The 21,278-nt window shown below is 39.1% G+C and overlaps 1 protein-coding gene across 3 annotated transcripts in view; it reads left to right on the top strand.

The window, feature by feature from the left end:
• CLMN (calmin) overlaps positions 1-21,278 on the top strand; it is a 69,266-nt gene that overhangs the window by 44,290 nt on the left and 3,698 nt on the right. For 2 of the 3 annotated variants that reach the window (XM_021549674.4, XM_085580682.1), the window contains exons 2-10: positions 5,708-5,769; positions 8,248-8,343; positions 9,815-9,898; positions 12,400-12,492; positions 13,740-13,927; positions 15,671-15,864; positions 16,831-16,913; positions 18,052-19,365; positions 20,492-20,673. In XM_021549674.4, coding sequence (XP_021405349.3) covers positions 5,708-5,769; positions 8,248-8,343; positions 9,815-9,898; positions 12,400-12,492; positions 13,740-13,927; positions 15,671-15,864; positions 16,831-16,913; positions 18,052-19,365; positions 20,492-20,673 — 2,296 coding nt within the window. Of the gene's footprint in view, positions 1-5,707; positions 5,770-8,247; positions 8,344-9,814; positions 9,899-11,927; positions 12,031-12,399; positions 12,493-13,739; positions 13,928-15,670; positions 15,865-16,830; positions 16,914-18,051; positions 19,366-20,491; positions 20,674-21,278 lie in introns of those variants that run through there. The other variant, XM_077783975.2, reaches the window with a different exon arrangement.

Raw genomic sequence — 21,278 nt, 5'->3', positions numbered from 1 at the left:
CTGAAGTCCAAAAGAAACCTGTTTAGCTGCAGCTAATGAAAATGTAATGCTTGGGATCTTACAATGTTTGTGTTCTGCAGCACCAACCTGAGTTTTAAAGAATTTTGAACCAATAAGACTTGGACTCTGCAACTTTGATGGAATGAAAAAGCCTCAAGCTTTCAACACCTGCCATAGAAATTTAATAAGGACCCTAATAAATGGGCCAGTTTCAACAAACAATTAACTTAACAACTTCATCTGGAGGGCTTAGAGGCCCTGTTCATAAGAAGTAACTTGAGAGCAGACTCATGTTATATAGTGTAGTTAATGTTTGCTTTAGAAAACCAGAGTTTTTAAGATTTAATATTTCATGTGCTCCAGATTACATCAAATTGGCATATGGTACGCAACAAAGCCTTCAATCCCTGTATAGATCAAACAGAAATTTTATATTAATCTTCTAAGCTGTTTGGGGGTTTCTTAAGCACAAGGAAAATAAGAATTCACAGGAATTCATAAGCTTATAAAATTAATTTTGTGGGCAATTTGGCTAAAATTTTCCTTATATTTTGATTGTGCCTTTAAAATTCACACTTCTACAAATATGGAGATTTTTATGTGCAAGTACTGAGTGTTCACAGAGCCCTGTTGCTGGACTGCACCATATACATGAGAGGAATGTTTTGAGCTATTTTTTTAATCCTCTAGCGAAAACATTTAATAGAAATTATGTCTCTGAGCATCCATAGTTCAATGTGTTTAATGTAACTCTGTGTTGACATGAAACAAAAGTACAAAATTTAATTGCACTTTTCCCTGTCCTAGCTTACACATTTAATCTTAAACTCTGCAGTTTTTTTTACTGTCAGTTGCTACCCCCGCACCCAGTCTCTTTTGCTCACCCCCCTTTTACTTCTGTTACAGTACACCTTTAATCATCCTCCCCATGCCAGATGTGTTGCTTACATGTGCTCTGTCCTTGGGCTGTGCACCTGACCTTTGTCCCATGCATTGTATTTGAACAGCAGAAGGTCTCCTGGACAAGGATCCGTACTTCCTTAGGGGTGTCCGTATCTGGCATCTATCATCAGCATCCTGCATCTAGTGCCTGACCATGTACTCTAACTAATGGCATGATCTTTACTTGCCCATAGGCAATTACTTGCATCTATCAGCATCTCAAATGAGCATTTTTAGGTAAAATCCATTTTCTAAGATGTCAGTCTGGCTTCCTTTGTGAACATGGTTTGCAGAGAAAAAAGCATTCAGATTTGTGAGTATGATGCCTGGTAATCAGAAATATCTAGGCTGTGTCACAGTGAAGGAACACCATGGAGCCCAGTTTAAAATCCAGTTCTCATTTTATTTATAGGCCTGGCGTTCAAAAGTGGATTGCTCAGTGTGTGTTCATTAGAGACTGATTGACTGCTTAACTCTGTGAACATGAGTTTGGGGGTGAGGAGGGCAGAAGGAGAGGAATTTGCACTTCCCAGGACTTAGGGTGTCTGAACCACGTTCCACTTTGGAGTTAGGCTGTAGTATTTAATTATCATACATTTCCCCATCTATTTCTGTTGTGTAATAAGAAGTGTCATTTTCTCCTGATCAAAGGCATTGGCAAATGCTGAGATACATCCAGAGCCATGCACATTATGAACAGGTTCTGTGGGGGCCACTGGGTACTTACGAAGTGAATATGGGGCAATTATCCTGGCAAGTTTTTGCCTCTGAAGCCAAGGGTGGTGGAAGCATCCTCTGTCACAGTTAGATGGCCAACACCAGCATTTCCATCTTGAAGACTTGCTTCTTGCTATTAGTGAGTGTATCCATAGAGGCTGAACTTGTGGTAGAAAGAAGGAAGGTGAATTTTGTGTTCATAACAAAACTGGAATTTGGCAAGATGTCCATAAGGTAAGTTGTAAGTGGACCTACAAGCCAGCTTGGCCTGTTGTGAAGGTTTTAATGTCATTTGATGATGATATCCTAGATGAAATGCTAATAGGTTTGGAAACAAATTTAAGTGACCTTCTACTTTGCTTTGGGAGTAATATCCGTGCATGCAAATCAAGCAGTTTCCTGAAACTATGTAATTATACACTGACAAGTGTTCTACTCAAATCAGCTTCCATGTTTCATAGTTCCTTGAAGTGCCCAGCCCCATGGTGGTGTGCCTCAGAGGATTATTCATAACTGGTTCTACAACAACAGAATAAATAGTATTTAGAAGCAAATCAATATTTGCTATCTCCAATTCGCTGTTGAACATAGAGGCTCTGAGGGATTGGCTTCCTGCAGGTGATGCAAACAGTAGTGACCTTTGAGGAGATTTGGGAGGGGGAGAAATGGCATTAGCAAATGCCTGAGGAATTTCTAGACTGATGGGGAAGGAAATAGTGCCACACAGGAAAGCAGCCAAACTCCCTTGTGCATTAGCAGCTTAACCTTGAATTTTGCCCAAGTGGTTTTTGAGCTAGCTTAGTTTCATTCTTAGAGGAATTAGTTGCCTTTGCCATAAGATTTTATGAAGCAGTATATCTTTGTGAATATTGAATACTGACTAGGGTGCAGTTATTGGGGCTGAGCCAAATTCTGCCAAATGCTGCCATCCTCTAGGACACAGTTGTGGGGCAGAGAACTGTGTGGGTTATACAATAGGGTACACCCAATCCTAACAGTACACCTTTTTCTTCTCCAGTGGCTTCTTTCCCTCTAAATTACTGCAGTCAATGCCTGTCAGTGCCCTACCCATGCCTTTGATACAAACACTGTGCCTCTTGCACCCTTCTGTGAAAGCATGCTGTAGCTGGGCTTACTGGAAGAGTGTGGAAGACCCAGCTTCTGTGAGCAGTCAGAATTTGCCTCTGTAATTTTTCTCTTACATCAAGGTCTGAGGTGAGCTAAATCAAAAAGGCCATTCCTGACTTTTTACCTTTCAGCATTACATCTTTCAATTCAACCCTCACAGCAGGCATCCTTCTTTTCCAGTATAGGATTCGTTTACAGGCTAGCCATATGGTGGGTGTGATTATTATTTTATAATAGTGTTATTGCTCTCGAGCTGCCCAGTAACCACAGTGCAGTTTTAGTAAACTATATACATATGTATAGGAACTTTGGGCTTGAATTATTTTCTTCACTTTCATATAATATGGGGTGTGAAGGAGAAAAAATATTTTATTTAATTTATAGAAACTGCATAAAGTTTATAGAGTTTCTACAATCATGTTAAATGAAAAGATTGTGGAGAGGAGGGGCTGTACTGAAACTGGGAGGTCCACAACAGAATAGCACTTAAAGGTACACACCAGTAAATACCTGTGCTGAATTTTTCCCATTAAATCTGCCATTGAGCATATGGACTGTATTAGGGGTTTGTGTGCCTTAGGGATTTTATAAACACATTTCCTCTGCTTTCCTCTTCCCCTTCCAGTTACTGTTGCTTTAGAATTTTACAGAATCAAATAGTGCCCATTCTGGGGTCATCACTCTTCCTGGAAAGAAGATGTTTGCCATAGAGACAAATTCATCTCAGAAGCCTGTCTGTGTATGCAAGTGCTTTCCTGAATGTGCCTTTTTTAATGTTTGGTATGTGAGCTTCCCAAAGCAGTCATACCAGCTTGGCTCACCCACCCTTTGAGGCATATGTGCAACTCCTGATTTGCATCATGGCAGAATTTCTGCAGCAAAATTAGGAGCCAGTGTGTGCTCAGTTTTATGGATGATCTGTAAATAAACACAGCTCTCTTTTTCATCCTTATTTACACTGAAAGTGAAGATTGCCAAAGTTACTGGTGAAAAATACAAGAAACCAAGCCTCTGATGAGACCAGAAAACACTGTATTTGCTCCTGTGAACCTTTCTGTGTTTCCTTTTTGATTTTGGTTGACACTGGAAATCTGTATATCCAGCCCATTTTGATAAGTCTCCATTTTCTTCTTTGAAGCCTGGCACTAAAGCCATCCAAGCATTCCTCAACATTTCAGAAAGTTTAATAGGTGGCCCTGTTGTCTGCTGCTAGCTCCTCTGTCTGTTCTGTATACACCTGTTTGAACAGAAAGAACTATGTCTGGGAACAATTCTGGCTTAACCTCCACCCACTGTCAAAGGTTAATTTTAACAGCTCGATCACCAAAGTTACACCCTGGGTGACACACAGCACTTCAGCTGTGGGAGTGAGTGCATGGAAACCCAGCGCTGAAGCTGAGGTGCTGAAGAAAGCAAAGCCCAAGAAATATGTGACACATCTCTCAGTTTATTGTACTTTGAGATTTGTAGGTGGTAAATGCTGTGGGTGTTTTACAGACACTCTGGAGTCCTAATATAATTTACAGTTTCATTTGTAGATAGCTGTTTCAAATCTTTGCACATTCTTCTACGACATTTTAAAAGAAAAGCCAACAGCAATAATTAGTTTGGCATTTTCTATGTTTTCTAAAGCACTTAAAGGGTAATGTCTTTTTTTAACCAATCTTGGAGAAAATCAGGTTTTATGGAATAAGACGACTTAAAAGGCCTGAATGGACATCAGTGTCAGATGTACTTTATGCTGAAAAGCTCTTTTCCACTGCATCAAAATACGGAAAACAGTTATACATATGATTAGAGGCTGCTGACCCTTTGGTTAAAATGATCAAAAAGAACAATATTAAAATTTGATTTACAGAAGCTACTGCTTGGTCTGTAATCAGTTCGACCAGTAAAAGCAACCCAGACTTTTTCAGAATGTGATTTCCCAGTAGATAGGTTTTTGTAGGGCTGAAGAAACACAAAATGGTTTTAAAATATATTTGATATGCTCTATGAGTAAATTGAAATACTAGCATGTAACTAGTTTTAATGGGTTTTGTTCATAAATTGCCAGATTTCCTTAATTCAAGTGAAACTTGGTAACCTCTTGAGAATAATTGTCTTTAAAGTGAAATATTGCTTTGACAGTCTACTTCATTTATATTAAATATATGGTTTACTTTTTTATATTAGAAGGTAAATGAAAGCTGGTCAGTAATATGATTCCCCTTACACTCTTGCCATAGTTCACTATGGAAATGGATTCAGGAAATGGCAGATGTGATTAAAAACTCTTCAGCTGGCCCAAGAGCTGTTTGCACAGCACCCTGTGCACAGCACTTCTGGCAAGGAACAAGCACTCCTAGTCTTATTGCAATATAAATAAAATGATTCTTCAGTCTGGGGACTTGGAATTTTGATTATAAATGCACTAGTTAGGAGACTGGGAAGATGGGATTTCATGGGGCTTTTCCATTGATAAGAATGAAGACAAAATGGTTGTGTTGGTCCTGTTTCCCTGTGCATGCAAATACATTGGAATCCACGGCAGCCCACTTTGCATGAGGCTGTCAGAGCAATAATCCTGTAAATTGACATCGAAAGGTCAAGCTGCCTGCTCAGAGGGTGACAACACTGGAGAGCTGTGCACAGCACATAAATGTTCACCTCTCAGAAGCTGAACACTCAAGATTGCAAAACGAAGAAAGTCCTTCCTCCTGCCTTTTAAATGCATCTACAAATGTATAGCTCATGTCTGGTCAAAGAAATTGAATAAAACACTGAAACTGGACCTTATATCTCCTGATTTAGAATATATTTGTTTTATTCACCTAGTTCTCATGAATTATAACTCTTTTGTGCATCAGTTTCTAAAATTTACTGCGAGTTTTCCCTCTTCTGGAAAGTTAAGTGCTGTTTTTGTTTCTGATATTTCTAGTCGAACGCGAAAATGTACAGAAGAGGACCTTTACCAGATGGATAAACCTGCATTTGGGAAAGGTAAGACTGACAAACAGTCTTGATATCGGGATGCAAGAATATAGCCATAGACAGAGTGTAGTTAACTCCTCTAAAGTAGTTAAAATTTAGAAACAAAGTTTACATATGTACACATTTAAAGGAGAATGAGTGGAAGTTCAAAGCCTGTTTTTGGATTAATTAAACTCATTTCCAGGCACAATGAATACTGGTCTGACATTTATCATCTCAGGTTCATTTAAATCTTTAATGCCATTGCCTGTTACCATGAGGGTAGAATTTTTCCATAGAATGCACCCACATAAAATCAAATATGGTTCAAGCTCTGAGGTGATGATGTCTGTGTTCTTCCCTGAACTGGAAGTTTGAACATCTGAGGAATCATGGCTAAAGAAAGCTCTTCTTCAGAACCTGTGTTCAGTGCAGATCTGAAGATAGAAAACAGTAATTCTTTGTCACTCATGTTATTGTGGGCAATATGATGGGATCTTCACATATCCACTAACATCAGAGGGCTCATGTTTGGACATCATATCTTTTAAGTTGTAATTGTTTCTTAATGACACTATAATATGGCTCTTAAACCTAAGATACTGTTCTTATGGGTAGTAGCTAAGTACTACCTCTGGAGTAGTCTGTCATACAGAGACTTTTTTTATGGTGTTGCGGTTGAAAAGAGAAAAAAACCATCCTGATATTACTGAGACAGCAGCAGTGCTTAGTGCAGGATCAAGGAATGAGATCAGCTTCCTGATCTACTCAGACTGGTGACTGAGCTTCACAATGCTTTAGTATGCATAGCAAAATTTCAAAAAGTACAGAGAGGGACTAGGTTTGGGCTGGCTCTCAGTTTAGTAGCTCTTGAGAGGTGATTGCATTCCAGACACAGTCAAGGGGATTTAGAAGAAAGGCATCACATATATCGTTGCTTAAGTCCACTACACTGCAGTGAGTGTTTTTGAAGGCATAAAGGGATCCTCTTAAATCTCACTGGAAGATCAGAATAAGGCTACTTGGAAGTGTTTTGACTAGCAATTGCTCCCAAAGGCCTCTCAGAATGAAGACAGTGTTACATGATGCCTTAGTGAATCAGGCTCTAGGGCTTTAAATGAACTGCAGTTTTGGAACTCGTCAGAAAGGGTTGTCAAATATGTGACTGCAAAGAAGGTCTTTGATTTACAGAAGGAAAAAGGCTGAAAGGGTGCTGTTAATTCTGGTGTGCCTGGCATATGAAGTCTTAGAAGCTTTGTGGGCAGGTCAGCTTTCTCTGGAGTGCATACAATTTTTTTTTTTTCCTCTCTGATTCAACAAATAGAAATCTTTTCTGGACAAAGGGTGAAAGCCTTTTGCTTTAATATTGTATTTCCTGGAAGTGGTGTAATAAACAATGAAAATATGTAAACAATGACAGCTTCACTGAAAGCTGTCCCTAATTACAGGTGATTCCCTGAGGAGACTCACTGAGAAAGGTGTCTTCTGCCTTTATTCTCAAAGATGCACTTCTTGCAGAGGGGCTTCTGTTTTTCAGAGGCAGCAGTGAAGTCTTCTTGTATTTCTTCAGGAGACTTCTAGTGTGATCCTACTTGGGTCATCTCTTGAGATGATCTGGCTCTGCTGATCATGGGATAATTTGGAGTAGTGTGAATTTTCAAGTTCTGTTTGTTCTTGCTTTAAGTACTGAAATAATAGAAAGTGTTTGGATTTTAGTCTTTCAGACAAATTATTTAATTTTGAAAGGAAAGATACTTTGCTTTCTTTCATGGAGCATTGTTTAGTCTCTTGGCTAGACTAAAGACTGGTAATGAAAATGTGTGGTCCCAGTTGCCAGGAGCAGTGCTGAATCAAACACAAGTGCGTTGCCAAACCAAAGATGAAAAGATTGGGCTCTTTAGGGACACGTGAGTGAGTGGCACCTGAGCAGACTGTAATTGCTGCAGCTGGGACTACCCCTAAGGGCTGAGCTGATTTGGCTGTGTGCCTTGAACTGCACACACCTACCAACACTGTAGTGAAGTGAGGAGATGGTTCCCTTTGGAGGAGTTTGGTGAGAAAAGAGACACAAGTTGCTTTTTAAAGTACTTAGAAAATGCTGGGATAGAGAATGGCATCGCCAGAAGCTTTTCACATGAGAAGGGACATTGTGGCTGGCTGGATCATGGGCTTATTTCTGCACAAAGTGGTATTTGCATCTGCTGGACATGTCTTAGTCTGAGGGATCAACACCCAACCCCTGCCTGGTTATTTCTTAGGCAGAGTATTTAGGGTTAGATTCTGTTATGAGAAATCTGGGAAAAGTCTTTGTCTACTTTCAGTTTTAGCTCCAGCATTCATAGGACAGAATTGCCACTGATGTGAGGAACAATCAACTCTTTCTTGCAGCAGGCTGTGATTTACTTCTTGTATCTCTGTCTTGTAAAATTCTCCTTCCATCTCTCTGAAATCATGATGATTTATCAAAAAGCAGTGTTTTAAAAACTACCTGGTTTCTTTTCTTCACAGTGCAAGCCTCCTTTGAAAGTGAAAGACTTGTTTATTGATATACAAGATGGAAAAATCTTGATGGCACTCCTGGAAGTCCTGTCAGGACAAAAGCTGGTAGGTACAGAGAGGGAGAAGCCTCCATACCTAGGAGCTCAATATGTTATAAGCAACAGTGCCTGGATATCCAAGGAATAAGGGTGAATTTGGGCCCATGTCTTGCATAATGTAGTAAAAATTTCAGCAACTTTGTTGAAATTTCCTTATGTTACAGGTGGGTGTCCTGAGCTATAATGTATATTTCAAGGAAATATGACAATGAGGTGTAAATGGTGTGAGATCAGTGTTAATGTTCCTACTCCTGAGGCTTTTTAAGGCTTTAATACTTTAATGCTCACACATTCCATTTGGAGATTACCCAAGTTACATTACCAAGAAAACACATATTTGCTGTATCATTTTTTTAATCCCCAAGTTCTGTTTCTGTTTTGTCTAAGATCATTATTACACTCGGTAGCTCTTCTGATGCCTGCTGTAGGTCTTGAGTTTCATTCTGGTATCCTGACTCAGGTCAGGATAATACGGTCTAAATCAGCAGGACAAAGCTTTACTAACCAGAAAATTCTTCTCTCTTCCTTTCTTTGTAAGAGCTGTGTAAAGTTCCACATATCAGAAATGGAACACCCAATGCAAATATAAATGCCCAGTTGACTTTAATATTTTCTTTCTCCATCACTCCTGTCATCAGAACTCTTCCTGTGTGTGGCTACCACACCTGGGTAAGAGGAGCAGCTGTCTCACCGCTGCAGATGCATCTGGTGATGCTCTGTAGTGACTGACCACCTGCATTTCCTGCAGCAGGAATGCCCCTGAATGTGTGCTCACACATTCAGAGTCAAGAATACGTTCTAATATTCATCAAGGTTGGCAGAGCTGCAGCAGAAGTAGTAGTGTCCCTATGTGCATTCACACATATTGAGGGCCATTGAAATGAATTGAAGAGGGAGATACGCTATGGTAAACCCTAGGCTGTGCTTTGGGAGGTCAGGGAATAGGTGATAGAAGGGGGTAAAATCATCTGGCTGCATTTCTTGTTAGCTGTTTCTGCACATGTAGGATAACAACAGTATGCCAAAATGGAATTGCAGGGAGACAGGCGTGCAAAATCTTTCATTTCTGCCAAAGTGAAGGTTTTTGCCTCCCACCTGCCTATGCCTGCTATTAAAATTGATCATGCAATTAGGATAATTTCATTTAATTCAAGACAAAAGAAAATATTTTATTATGAATTTTCAGGGAAATCTGATCCTGTGACTGAACATGGCTGGGGAGTGATTACATAAATAATCAGTGTGGCAGGTCCAAGAGCATGGTAACATCTGGAGAGCAGGAAAGCTGGTTGCTAACCCTGTTTTGCTACAATCGTGTAGCTGAAGCATTTTACTGCTCACAAAAGATGGCAATAATTTTTCATATATAGATTTCCTTAGGTTTATTTTGCCTCGGTGCTTGTAGTGTTTTAAGCTTTGTATGATGTGGTGAATGATTCCACCAGTTTTAAAAACAGTGTGGCACTTCTTTTTTCCAGATGCATGAATACAAATCTTCAACCCATCGCATTTTTCGTTTGAACAACATAGCCAAAGCACTTAAGTTCTTGGAGGACAGTAATGTGAGTATTTTCAAAGACTGATCTTAATATTTTCTCTTGATGTATGTGGCAAGTTGTAATTGTTGCTAATCTGATGTGCTGCGTGTATGCAAGAGGAGTGTACTGCTCAAGAGGCTGTGATTTACCTTAGCATCAAGGCTGAAAAGACACATAAAAATGCACAACAAGAACACCTACAGAGTCTAAAGCAAGGATTATTTGCTCATTTTATATGTTAAAGTTCAATGGGATTAAAGGATCAGAAACCCAAGATTAAATGAAAATAAAAAGAAATGCAAATAATTTTTATGATCTGGGTCTTAGTGGCATTACTTCAGTTACACTGATGGTAGATGACTCTTTTCTCACAAATACTTTCACTTATAGAAATAATGTATTTATCTGGTAAACTGATTTCTGCAGCAGCTGATCATGAGTCAAAAGCAAGAGAAAGTGAAATTTGGGAACATGATATAAAATCATGATTCCAGGAATCAAAGCCTTACGGGGATATAACTTCCCTCATAGTCAGTGTTGTACTACCATCACTTCCTACAGTAATAAGTGACCAAGTGTGATCAGGCCTTGTAGCTGGAAATGATTAATTCCTTTTTTTATTTCTCCTGTGATGGATTTATTCCAAAACCCTGTGGAAGTGGCCTGTGTGTTGTTGAGAGTAATGGGGTCAAGAGAAGCCCCAGCCCTGTAACAATTCATATACATGGCATACTTAGATCCTTCAGAAAGAGTAAACTGACATTGGGCTATTTCCTATAAACGATTCCAGTAAGGTTAAACTTTATGGCTGAGGAGGGATCAGTGTGTGCAAAACCCTGTCTTGTATGGGATGCTCCAACAGCAACTGGTGTTACTTTGCTGCTTCTCTGCACTGAGCTTAGCTCCTGCTCCAGCAGCAGTGCTTGTCATGCAGAAGAGTTGCTGCAAACCCCAGTGCAGGAATTAAAATGATATCAGGTCTCAGCATATCTCTTGTGACTTTGTAGGTGTGGGATGTTTAACATCCTTTGCCTTTTTCCCTAGGAGAGGATGTGAAAGGTCAAGAAGTTGTCCAGTAACTTCCAGGCATTCCAGCCTCCCTATGGAAACTCCATCAGTAGGGCTGATCTGGCCCTAAATGTGTATGTCTACATGTCCTGCTGTAGAACTGCTAAGAAATATATTTTATATATTCCCATATTTCTTAACAGTTTCCCAGTTGATGCTTTTTACCAAAATCCAGCTAAGGCCCACTGGCAGATGAGATTATTTCCCTCTGTTGGTACCAGCACTTGGCAGAGCTGAAGCTGAAGCATATCTGGTTGCCAGGACCTCACTAGGTCCTCAATCAGCAAGGCCAGGGAGAAGGAACAGGTAGAAGGAACCTTGAATTTTTAATTAGTAGGGCTAAAAACTACTTTCCTCTGGATTTCCTGTTCCCTTAAAAATAAGCAGTCAGTATCTTCTAGCTGAATATCCCTTCTGGGTTTGGTGACAAACATAAGCAGCAGTAAGAGGACAGAGCTTACACTATGCAGTGAAATGCTAAATGAGACTTGCTCCCCATTTTAGTGATATGCCAAATACCTTGAAGCTAGCAAGAAATCTAATCCTTGAAATATAACAACTAGAGGTGTCTTCTTGCTAAGACTGAAAATGTTGTGCAAACTACTAAAGTTATTTTGCTTTCCTTTTTTCAGTTTAACCAAACCGGTTAGTGAAGGGTGGTGATGCAAGTGTTGGCAAAATGCCTTGGCTGCCAAGAGCTTCAGGGTTAGATATTAAACCCCAGTGGGTGGAACCTGGCAGTGTCTGTGGACCTGGGGCAGCAGGGTAGAGCCCTGCTGAGTGATTCACTGTGTCCAGGATTTCTCAGTGATAAATGGGCTGCTGGGCTTTAACTCGCTCTGGGTGCCATGTGCAGCACTGACAGCTTCCCTGTTTCCTCCCTCTGTGACCTTTGCCAAAACCAAATCTGTGTTGTCTAAGAGAATAACATCCTGGTGTTATCAGCTGGAAAAAACCTCAGTGTGGGAAAGTCTAGAGTTTGCTTGGATTAGGCAACCCTATCCGTTGCTAACTGATTTAATCAGAACTCTGACAAGCTGGGTAAGGTGGGATAAGGAAGGAGAAAGGAGATGCATAGAAAAGAAGAAGTAAGTAGATCTTACTAGGATTTAGATTTTTGTATGAGAAATGGCTCTCTACTTTTTAGGAGTGGGGTCCACTGGAGGGGGCCCCATCCTCTTCCATTTTTGTATGGAGGAAACACATTTGTAGTCCCAGAAATGCAGAACTGAATTCACTTGTGTTCTGCAGACTATGCTGGGGGTCTCAGGTAGGAGTTCAAGGAGAAGGGTGATTGTGATCAGGGCAAATTTTCATTAATACAATATTGCAGTATTGCTTTTTTGCTGGCCTGTCAGTGGCAGCAGTGGTATGGACATATCCAGTAGTCTCAGTGCATTTTTTGCATATACCTTGCTGCTTTGAATTTTGCTCTGAATTTATGATCTCTTCTACAGGTAAAGCTTGTTAGCATCGATGCAGCAGAAATAGCAGATGGCAATTCCTCTCTGGTACTTGGACTAATATGGAACATAATCTTGTTTTTCCAGGTAATAAAATTTGAATACTTTAACCATAAGTAATCAGTCTTCATGGTATCCAACTATTCCAGCTGAATTCTGATTTTTAAATTGGTTTTTAATCCTAAAGAACATAATTAATCATGCTAAATCTGAGCTTTTCCCCTCCTAATATACACTAATTTTAAACTTGCAGCTGCTTTCATTTTACTTCATTGGACCTATTTTGATGTAAATTGGAGACAATTTAAGCCCTCATTTAACTTGGAACTGAATTAGAGCTTCAGATTACTACTTTCCCTTCTTTCCTGTGCCTTCTCAAGGTTCTGTTCCAAATTCCCTGGATCTGAACCAATGTCTTGGGTATGGTTCCAGGTCACAGTTTATTTTCAATAACCATTACTGGATTTGGTCCAGTGTGGTGGGAAGTTCTATTTAGAATCACTGTTCTCTGGAGACTCAACACAGCAAAAATTCACAACTGATATGCATGGTCATATGAAAGATCTCAAAGGACCTGGAACTGATAACACGTATTTGAGCCTGAAAATTGATTTATCCCCAGGCTTAGATTTAAGTTGCTCCCTAACCTATGCATAGTTTGAAAACTGCCTTCTAGAAAATCCCAAATTTTAATGGACAGAGAGAGATGGAGGGAGGGTTCTGCAGTGCTCATAAGACTGAGAGGCCCTTTCATTCTCTTGGTCTGAATTTAAAAGATAGCTATAAGGTAAAAAAAAGATCTCAAAGTTGCACTGGGGCTTCTGTCCCTGGCTGAGCTCCTCAGGCTGAACAGTGCTGCTCAGAACCAGTTTGGCCAGGCAGACTCACAGGCAAAGGTGGTGTGACCAAAACCTGGCAGCAGTGGGCAGGGAGTGGGGGGGCGACCCAAAAGCAGCAATCTCAAATATCAGTGCTGATCAAGGACAGGAGTGCTGCTGCAGGTCACCATTTCTTGATGAAAAATATTTCACTCAAGCAATTTCTATGAAGAGAACAATTTCAGCTAAACTAACTTTTCTTTCAAGGACATGTTTCTTTGCTTTTTGTTTAATTTGCACAGTTTGGCCTGAACTGGGAGCTTGCCCTTTCTTTTGCCTGGGCTGCTGCTGGCTGTCATGCTTGTAAAATACAAGTTGAGAATTAAAATAAACAGGTTTATAATTATCATTTAAAATTCAGTTATGGCACTGATATCTTTAAAGTTTGCATGAAAACAAGGGCATGATGCAGCCAGTGATAAAGCAGAATACTGTGTATTTCACCTTTTATTACAGATTAAGGAGCTTACAGGCAACCTCAACAGGAACTCCTCCTCCTCCAGCCTGTCCTCTGGGCCCAGTGGTCCAGAATCAGACACATCCCCCAGCACTCCCAGCGTGGAGAGAAACATGTCCATTACAGTGAAGGATCAGCGGAAAGCCATCAGGGCCCTTCTAATCTGGGTTCAGAGGAAAACCAGAAAGTAAGCTAACAAACCTTGGACCAAAACAGTGTCTTGCCACCTGCCCCTTTGAAGCTGAGTCTTTTCTCTGTCCTGCCCCGTGGGTGTGTTACCATGTGCTGTGGCTTCTGCTTTTGAAGCTGGGGAGCACAGGGTGTCTGCAGGGGGGTGTTTCAGTATGACCATGTGTTTACAGCAGCCATCTGACCTTGAAGGCCACTGCTGGCTCCACACTTTGAGTGTTAAATGTTAACTTGCACTAACCTGCTTGGGGCTGTTTAAAACAGGATCATTTTCTACTCCCCAAACCCCAGCTTTCATGCAGTCTATTTGACATCTTTTGCCGACTAAAGGTTAGGTATAACCAGGAGGTGAACTGAAAAAATAAATGTACTGAAAGACTTTATCAACAGCCTTTTAAATTAAGCAGTAGCCCAAAGGGAGCTTCTCTTTGCACTTCAGAATGCCTTGAAGGACAGAGCCCCTACCAGATTCCCTCCTTCCTCAGTATTAAAGAGGGGGTGAAACTTAAGTCACTTCTCTTGAACTTGTAATATTTGAGTGGATTTCCACTACAAAAGGCATCTTTATCCTCTTTAATAAAAAGTGGTTCTTTCACCAAAGCATTTTGTGTAGTAATGCTTTATCCTGGCAGAGTTACTGTCAGGTTAAAAAACTGTAGTGTAAGATGTCTCATGCACATTCAAATGCTTGGAGTGTATTTTACATATATTGTTATTTGAAGTAGTGACTGGCAGAAAGTTTTAAAGAGGGCATGTCTCAAAGTTACTTATACAGGTTGGTTAGCTGAATATCTGGCATTTTTGTCTCTAGATTTATATCTTACCTTTGAACACAAATTTTCTGTGTTTAGTGTTGAAGACAAAAATTTACATCTAAAATACTTGTTTCTGTGGACCACATCATCCCTTGGCTGTCTCCAGTGAAGCTAAGGGTACTTATTGAGCAGATAAACTTGTCCCATTGAGATCTGTAGTTCACTGCTGCCAGTGCAGACCATAGAGGAACTACAGATTTAGTCCAAAATAATGTTGATGTCATTATTAATAGGTGATACAAAGAAAGTGGGGACCTGAGAAATAAATGCCAGACTTTTCAGCCCAGTCAAAGAGTGCAAATTGAAAAGATCTAATAAGAGAAAATTGTTATTGCAACTGCAGTATTTAAAACATAATAGCATCATTGTAATCCTATCTGTGCAGAATTTTCTATTCTGGGGCTGTATTCCATTGCAAGTTTGATGGTTGTTTTTCCTCCAAAACTTTGGGCATCTAACACTCTTGTGGTTTATGCATATGCTGACACCATTTGCATTTGGCAGATTTTCTGCTATAGAAGGCCAAGTACACAGGAATGTGAATCATTTATGCTTATGTGTTTAAATATTTAAATCTTGGAAGATTTCCCAAGCTATGGCATTAAAATTCTGGAGAGCAACAGAACCAGGAATCACAGAGACATTTGGTTTTGTGAATGTTAAATGTGGTTGCTGAATTCTTAAGGGCTTTGTTTTTACTAACTACTTCCTACAAGCAGGTTGGTGTCAGCTGTTAGCCACACTAATTCAGTTTGTGAACCCATGTGTTTTCTGAATGTATTTCTAGATGCTGAAATCCAAAAATATCTAAAATATGACAAGTGCTACTCAGCAACCTTACGTTTTAAGGAGTCTGAAAATGATGATGCCTTTACTTTGGATTTTGTAAGAAACCACCCATGTAAAATGTATGTAATTCTGTTTAGGTATGGCGTTGCAGTCCAGGACTTCACAAGTAGTTGGAGGAGTGGCCTTGCTTTCTTAGCTGTCATAAAAGCCATAGATTGTACTTTGGTAGACATGAAGCATGCACTGGAGAAATCAGCACGAGAAAACCTGGAGGATGCTTTCAGCATAGCACAGAATAAACTGGGTGTCCCTCGGCTCCTTGAACCAGAAGGTAAACACATCAACTTTGTTGGGTAACACTCAGACTACACTGAATTCATGAATGTTGCATTGTGATACATACCAAAAACCTCACAGTGATTAGGCTGATGATGGGATCAGTGTGCTGAGCTTTTTGATAAGAAAAATAAAAACGGTCAGTGACTTGTAATTGTATGCTTCCAGTCATATTACTAAGCTCCTTGAGGTCAGAGATCCTACAGTGGTTTTAGCTATGTACATGGGTCCTAGTTCATGCTTAGATGCTTTGTGACATCTGCATTCTTAGAGGGCACTAATTGTTGTGCTGAGGGGAGTATCAGTGTATTAGTACTGCTCTGTAATACCTAGGCTGCAGAGACTAAATGTCACTCCAGGACGAGCTGTACAAGGCTGCCATACCAGCCAAATTGAGATATACCCATTAAAATGCATCTGCATCTCCCAGTTTTGCCTTTACAGTGCATATATACACATAAGTATTTATACATGTAAACCTAAGTGTGTATGCGTATATAAAATATGTAAAAATTGATTTCTTGTTGTTCTTTTTACTGAACTCTACTAGACTGGTGCTAGGCCCTGGTGTCATGATTGAAAGAACAATTGCACTTTCATTACCTGTTAGAAGTCTGGGCTATCCTGCTAAAAATAAACCTCTGGATTGTCACTCATCTACAGCCAACTGTCTAGTGATAACAGCATAAATGGCAGAATAAAAGTGAATGAAAAGGGAACCCCGATCGGGGTTCAGTATGTGTTTGGAAATAGGAAAAAATGAATGTGAATAGGATGTTGAGAACTCTGTCAAGTGCCATCAGCAGTGAAGTGCATCTCTCTTATCTGTCAGAAAAAAAAGAAGTGTTTGTAGCTGTTATTTCTGTGCCCATAACGTCAGGATAAATGTCTGACAATCTGTTCCTCTGCAAGAGCATTTCAAAGCTGTGTGTGCTCAAGCCCCTCACGTCTGTCTCCACAGATATCATGGTGGAGTCCCCTGATGAACAGTCAATTGTGACATATGTGGCACAATTTCTGGAGCACTTCCCAGAGCTGGAAGGGGTATGTGTTTACTGCTATGTAATGTAATTTCTTTAGTTTGTGTTGGTGTACATAATAAAATCAGTTTTGTTTTCTAGGTTTCTTTCTTAGCTATTTAAAATAAACAACAAGCCTGGATTTGATTTTCCATATTTTTGTTAAATCCAGAGAAATGGGCTTTCGTTGGTGATTACTAAAGTGTTTTAGGTAGAATTGTGCTTTTATACATTTACAGCCAATTGTAACTCTCAGAGGTTAGAATTGGTTTCATAGGGATCTACTACTTTGCTATATTGGTTTTAAATAAGGTTGAAATTTATTTCTTTATCTATAATGATTCATTGGACTTCAAATTTAATTTTTACTTCTACCTTCTCAAGCTTGAGGGCCATGATCAGTATGAATTTAGCAGGTATGAGACACAAGAAACCAAAAGCTGAATCCTATCAATACTTCAGTTTAAATGACCAGGACTTTGATGCAAAAATAAAGAATTGAGGATTATGCAAGGGTTGATAGTGTCAAGAATTGGCAAAGGCCTTTTGGAGAAACAAGCATTTTCTCTCATTTCTTGACTGAAGGTTACAGCTGGAATATATTTTGTTGTTGATAAAATTGGTGGGCATTACTAAAATAATTGGAATTAAAATCATTATGGTAATCTAATAATAATTATTAGATTAGATGAGCAATAATATTGGTTGACATTAAGACTTGTTGCCATTTTTATGAACAAAGTTAAAACCTACCTTTCTTTTAATAGAGTCTGTTGGAAGGAAATAATCTAGTATATTAATATATTTCACAGTGGATTTATTGGAGTTGTTAGATTTATGTTATTCCCAGGGTTTGGGATTGTGTCAAAAAGCCAAGTCAGCTGTCTCCACAGGTGCAGCAGGGAGAGATAAATAGATTAACAATTGAGGAGTAGGCTTTTCTGCATTCTGATCTTCTTGTACAACTGCCTTCCTGACACTGATCTTTGTTCAAGGCACTTGACTTGCCAAATTAGTTTTCCTACTTTCAAAATATGTAAGTCCTTAATTGGACATTCATAAGTTAATGGACTGAAATATTGGTATTTATTCTTTGTGTTTGGGAAATGTGAAATGGTATCTGGGCTAGGATTTGTCTTCTGATGGTGTATGATCACTTACAGGAAGACTTTACAGATCCTGACAAGGAGCTTCCAATTGAGTCCACATATGTCCACATCAAAGATACACCGTCAGAAAAGGAAGGCAAAATCCTGATTTTAAGTGAAAATGAAGAAAACATGTATACTGTTAATCATGAGAGGAGTCATCCGGCTCCTCCAAAGGTCCATATTCATGATATCCCTGAGAGAATCCCATCAGAAACCACTTCTGAAAATTGTAATGGGAAACTGAGTCAAGTGTTAGGCGATTTACAGGAAACATCTCAAGAGGAGCCTCAAAGGCCTACCTCACTGAAAATTACAGGACCTGTCAGTTTTGAATCTAATTCCTCTTGGGAGGTTCTAAATGATAAATTCATGTCAGGTGAAGACAGCATCTCTGATGATCCACTGAAACAAAATGATGACCTTTCTCCAGCTGTTTTGACAAATCAGAAAAATTCTGTTGACTCTTTTGAAGAATACTCTGAAGAATTAACTAAGGAGACCCCTACTGAATATGACAATGAAACCAAGAGCCTTTCAGCCAATACTTCTTCTTTGAGTCCATTATCCTGGACTTCAGGTATACTTACAGATGATTCTATTAATAAAGTTGAAGAGAGTAAACCTCAGTCTTCAATTCTTTTACCAGAAGATACATCAAAACAAGAAGATACACAGAAATACGTTCTCCACCTTCTAAATGAGGAAATACAGACACTTCCACAAGATGAACATACAAAGGAATCACCTGTCCTTGAGACAATAGAAACAAACCCTTGTTCACTGAATGGTTCTAATCTCAAAAGCGAAGAACTGTCTACACAGCACGAAATATCTGATGACTCTCTCTCAGATGTACCTAAAACTCCAGAGGACCTGGACAGCTGTGATGAAGTTGAATCTGCAGCTGAAGTGCTACCCAGTTCTTCAAAAGTATCCGTGATACCCCATGATCTCTTTTATTATCCACATTATAATGTTCCCATATCAGCAGTGTTGAATGCTTACCTCGAGCCTTGTATTGAAGGTTATGATACAGGAAATGAAAAAGCTTCTTCTGAAACAGTAACAGATGTTTTACATGACAAGAACTTACCAGAACAGAATCACAAGGAAGATGCTCCAGAGTCAGAACTGGAGAATAAGCTCGGTACCCCTCCATCAGAAACAGATACTGAGAACAGTGAGGAGGAAACTACAAAAACAAGCAGTCACGTGAATTCTTCTGATGAAAAAGAAGTGCCATTACTAGTAGAAGAGTTAGAAATAGAAGAAGATGGCAATAAGGCCACCAACCATGAAGATTCCACTATTCCACAACATCCTGAGGTATTTTATTTTATTATCAGCATTTCTTTTATATATATATGTGGACTTAGCATCAGATCCCAGTAGTTTTCATTTGCTTTCATTTTCCATTGTTTGGGTGAGATACTTAAAATGTACTTGGTTTCCTGTTCCATTACACTGTTTGCCACAGCCCCCTACTGGAATGAATGGAATTGCAGATCCCTGAGAAGATCTGACAGTAAAAGAGAAAATAAGTCCTAAATGACACTGCAAAAATGTGAATTTATATTATGTTTTAAAGTAATTTGAGGCTTCTGTAATCCCTAAGCATAAAAGATTACCTAAAAGTACAGCAAAAATGTGACTTTTTATTATGTTTTAAAATAGTTAGAGGTTTCTGTAAAATCCTTAGACATAATAGATTACCAGAGAGGGTATTTCCAATAATCTCTAATGAGGTTAACAGAAATTAGTATTGCTTCTAAAGAAAGGATACAGGCAATGATAACTTTGTCTCAATACTTTGTCCCAAGTATATCTGTCTACAAAAACTTAAAAAACAATTTGAGTACGATACATTACATAAGTGAAATGAAGGCTTCTCTGCACTGGAGAAGGAGAAAGAAGTGGGTACTTTGTGGGTATTTGGTTTAGGCAGTTTGCTCCTGCATCTCTTCTTGCAGATGCCGGTTTTGAAGTACCTTTCATGTTTTCCAGTATAGTAATTTTTGACAGCATTTTTCAGGAATGAGTGTCCATTTAATGCTGCTCTACATGTTGCTTAGGCACGTTGTTTGAACATGTTTTGGTCCTGACTTTACGGTAATGAAGTCAGTTTTCTGTTAACTTGAAGGACTAATTTGGGGTAGATTTACAAAAGTCTAGTGGATTGCTTCAAAGAGCCATGTCATGTCATGACTTCTTAATAGAAAGATCTGACTTTCCAACTGTATTTATTTATGTATGTATGTATGTGTGTTGAACTGATGATTCTGTGTATCACTAAAGATTTTCAAGAAATTAATTGCTTTTTTATTCTCTTCAGTGAGACTTTCAGTCTCATACTATCTGCAATTGAGTGTCTGAGTAGGCTGCATCACTAAGATAATTTGGAAGGGTTGGGAATCAGCCATGTTGTCTAAAGCAAAACATTTCCTAATTTCAGCAGGCCATAGTAGAACATCTAGAGGATTTACCAATAGCCATAAACACACCAGAAGAAAATAGTAATACAGAGGAGGAAGAGAAAAATATGATTGAAGAAGATTTGCAGATTTCAGAATTTGCCATTACTGCTCTATCACAAGATGACCTGGAAGAAAATGCTGAATTCCAGGAATTTACCAGGTATTTCACATTAACTTTGTCTTAAATATGTTTAAGTGGTCTTTTGAAATTGCCCTATCCATTGCATGTTTATTGTAGTCTTGTTTTGGGAAGAAGTATTGGGATTGATTGGCTTTTTCCTGTGTTTCTCTTAAATATGTCGAGTGATTCAGTGGGACTTGATTTGACTGTGCTACAAACTTTGCCACACAAAACCCAAGTGGAAGCCCAATGTATTTTGAACATGGAAGTGTTATTATTGCTTTTCTAACAGAGAGAGTATTTTGTAATGTAGATTAAATAGTTGATGTGCATTGTGATACTGTGTGGAAGCATGACATGGATTGATTTCAGTAGATACTTTTTGGATTTTTTTTCTGGTCATGAACAAGTAAATGAGATGTTGCAGAGAAAATAAGATAAAGAACTCATGGGTCAAGGTAAAGGCATTTTAATGAAAAGACAAAGGCCATGTGTGGAAGCAAATTAGAAGAAGACCAAAAATAAATTAATTTGTTCTCTACTTCCCATCAGCACAACAGTGTCCAGCCACTTCCTGGGAAGTAGGGTGTAGTGGTTGCTTCAGAAGACAGATATAAGAACAAGTGTGTGTGGGGGTGTCACTG

Source organism: Lonchura striata, chromosome 5 (genome assembly GCF_050655825.1).
Source record: "Lonchura striata isolate lonStrDom1 chromosome 5, ASM5065582v1, whole genome shotgun sequence".
Classification (NCBI taxonomy): Eukaryota; Metazoa; Chordata; class Aves; order Passeriformes; family Estrildidae; genus Lonchura; species Lonchura striata.
This window is presented reverse-complemented; position numbering and strand designations above follow the sequence as displayed.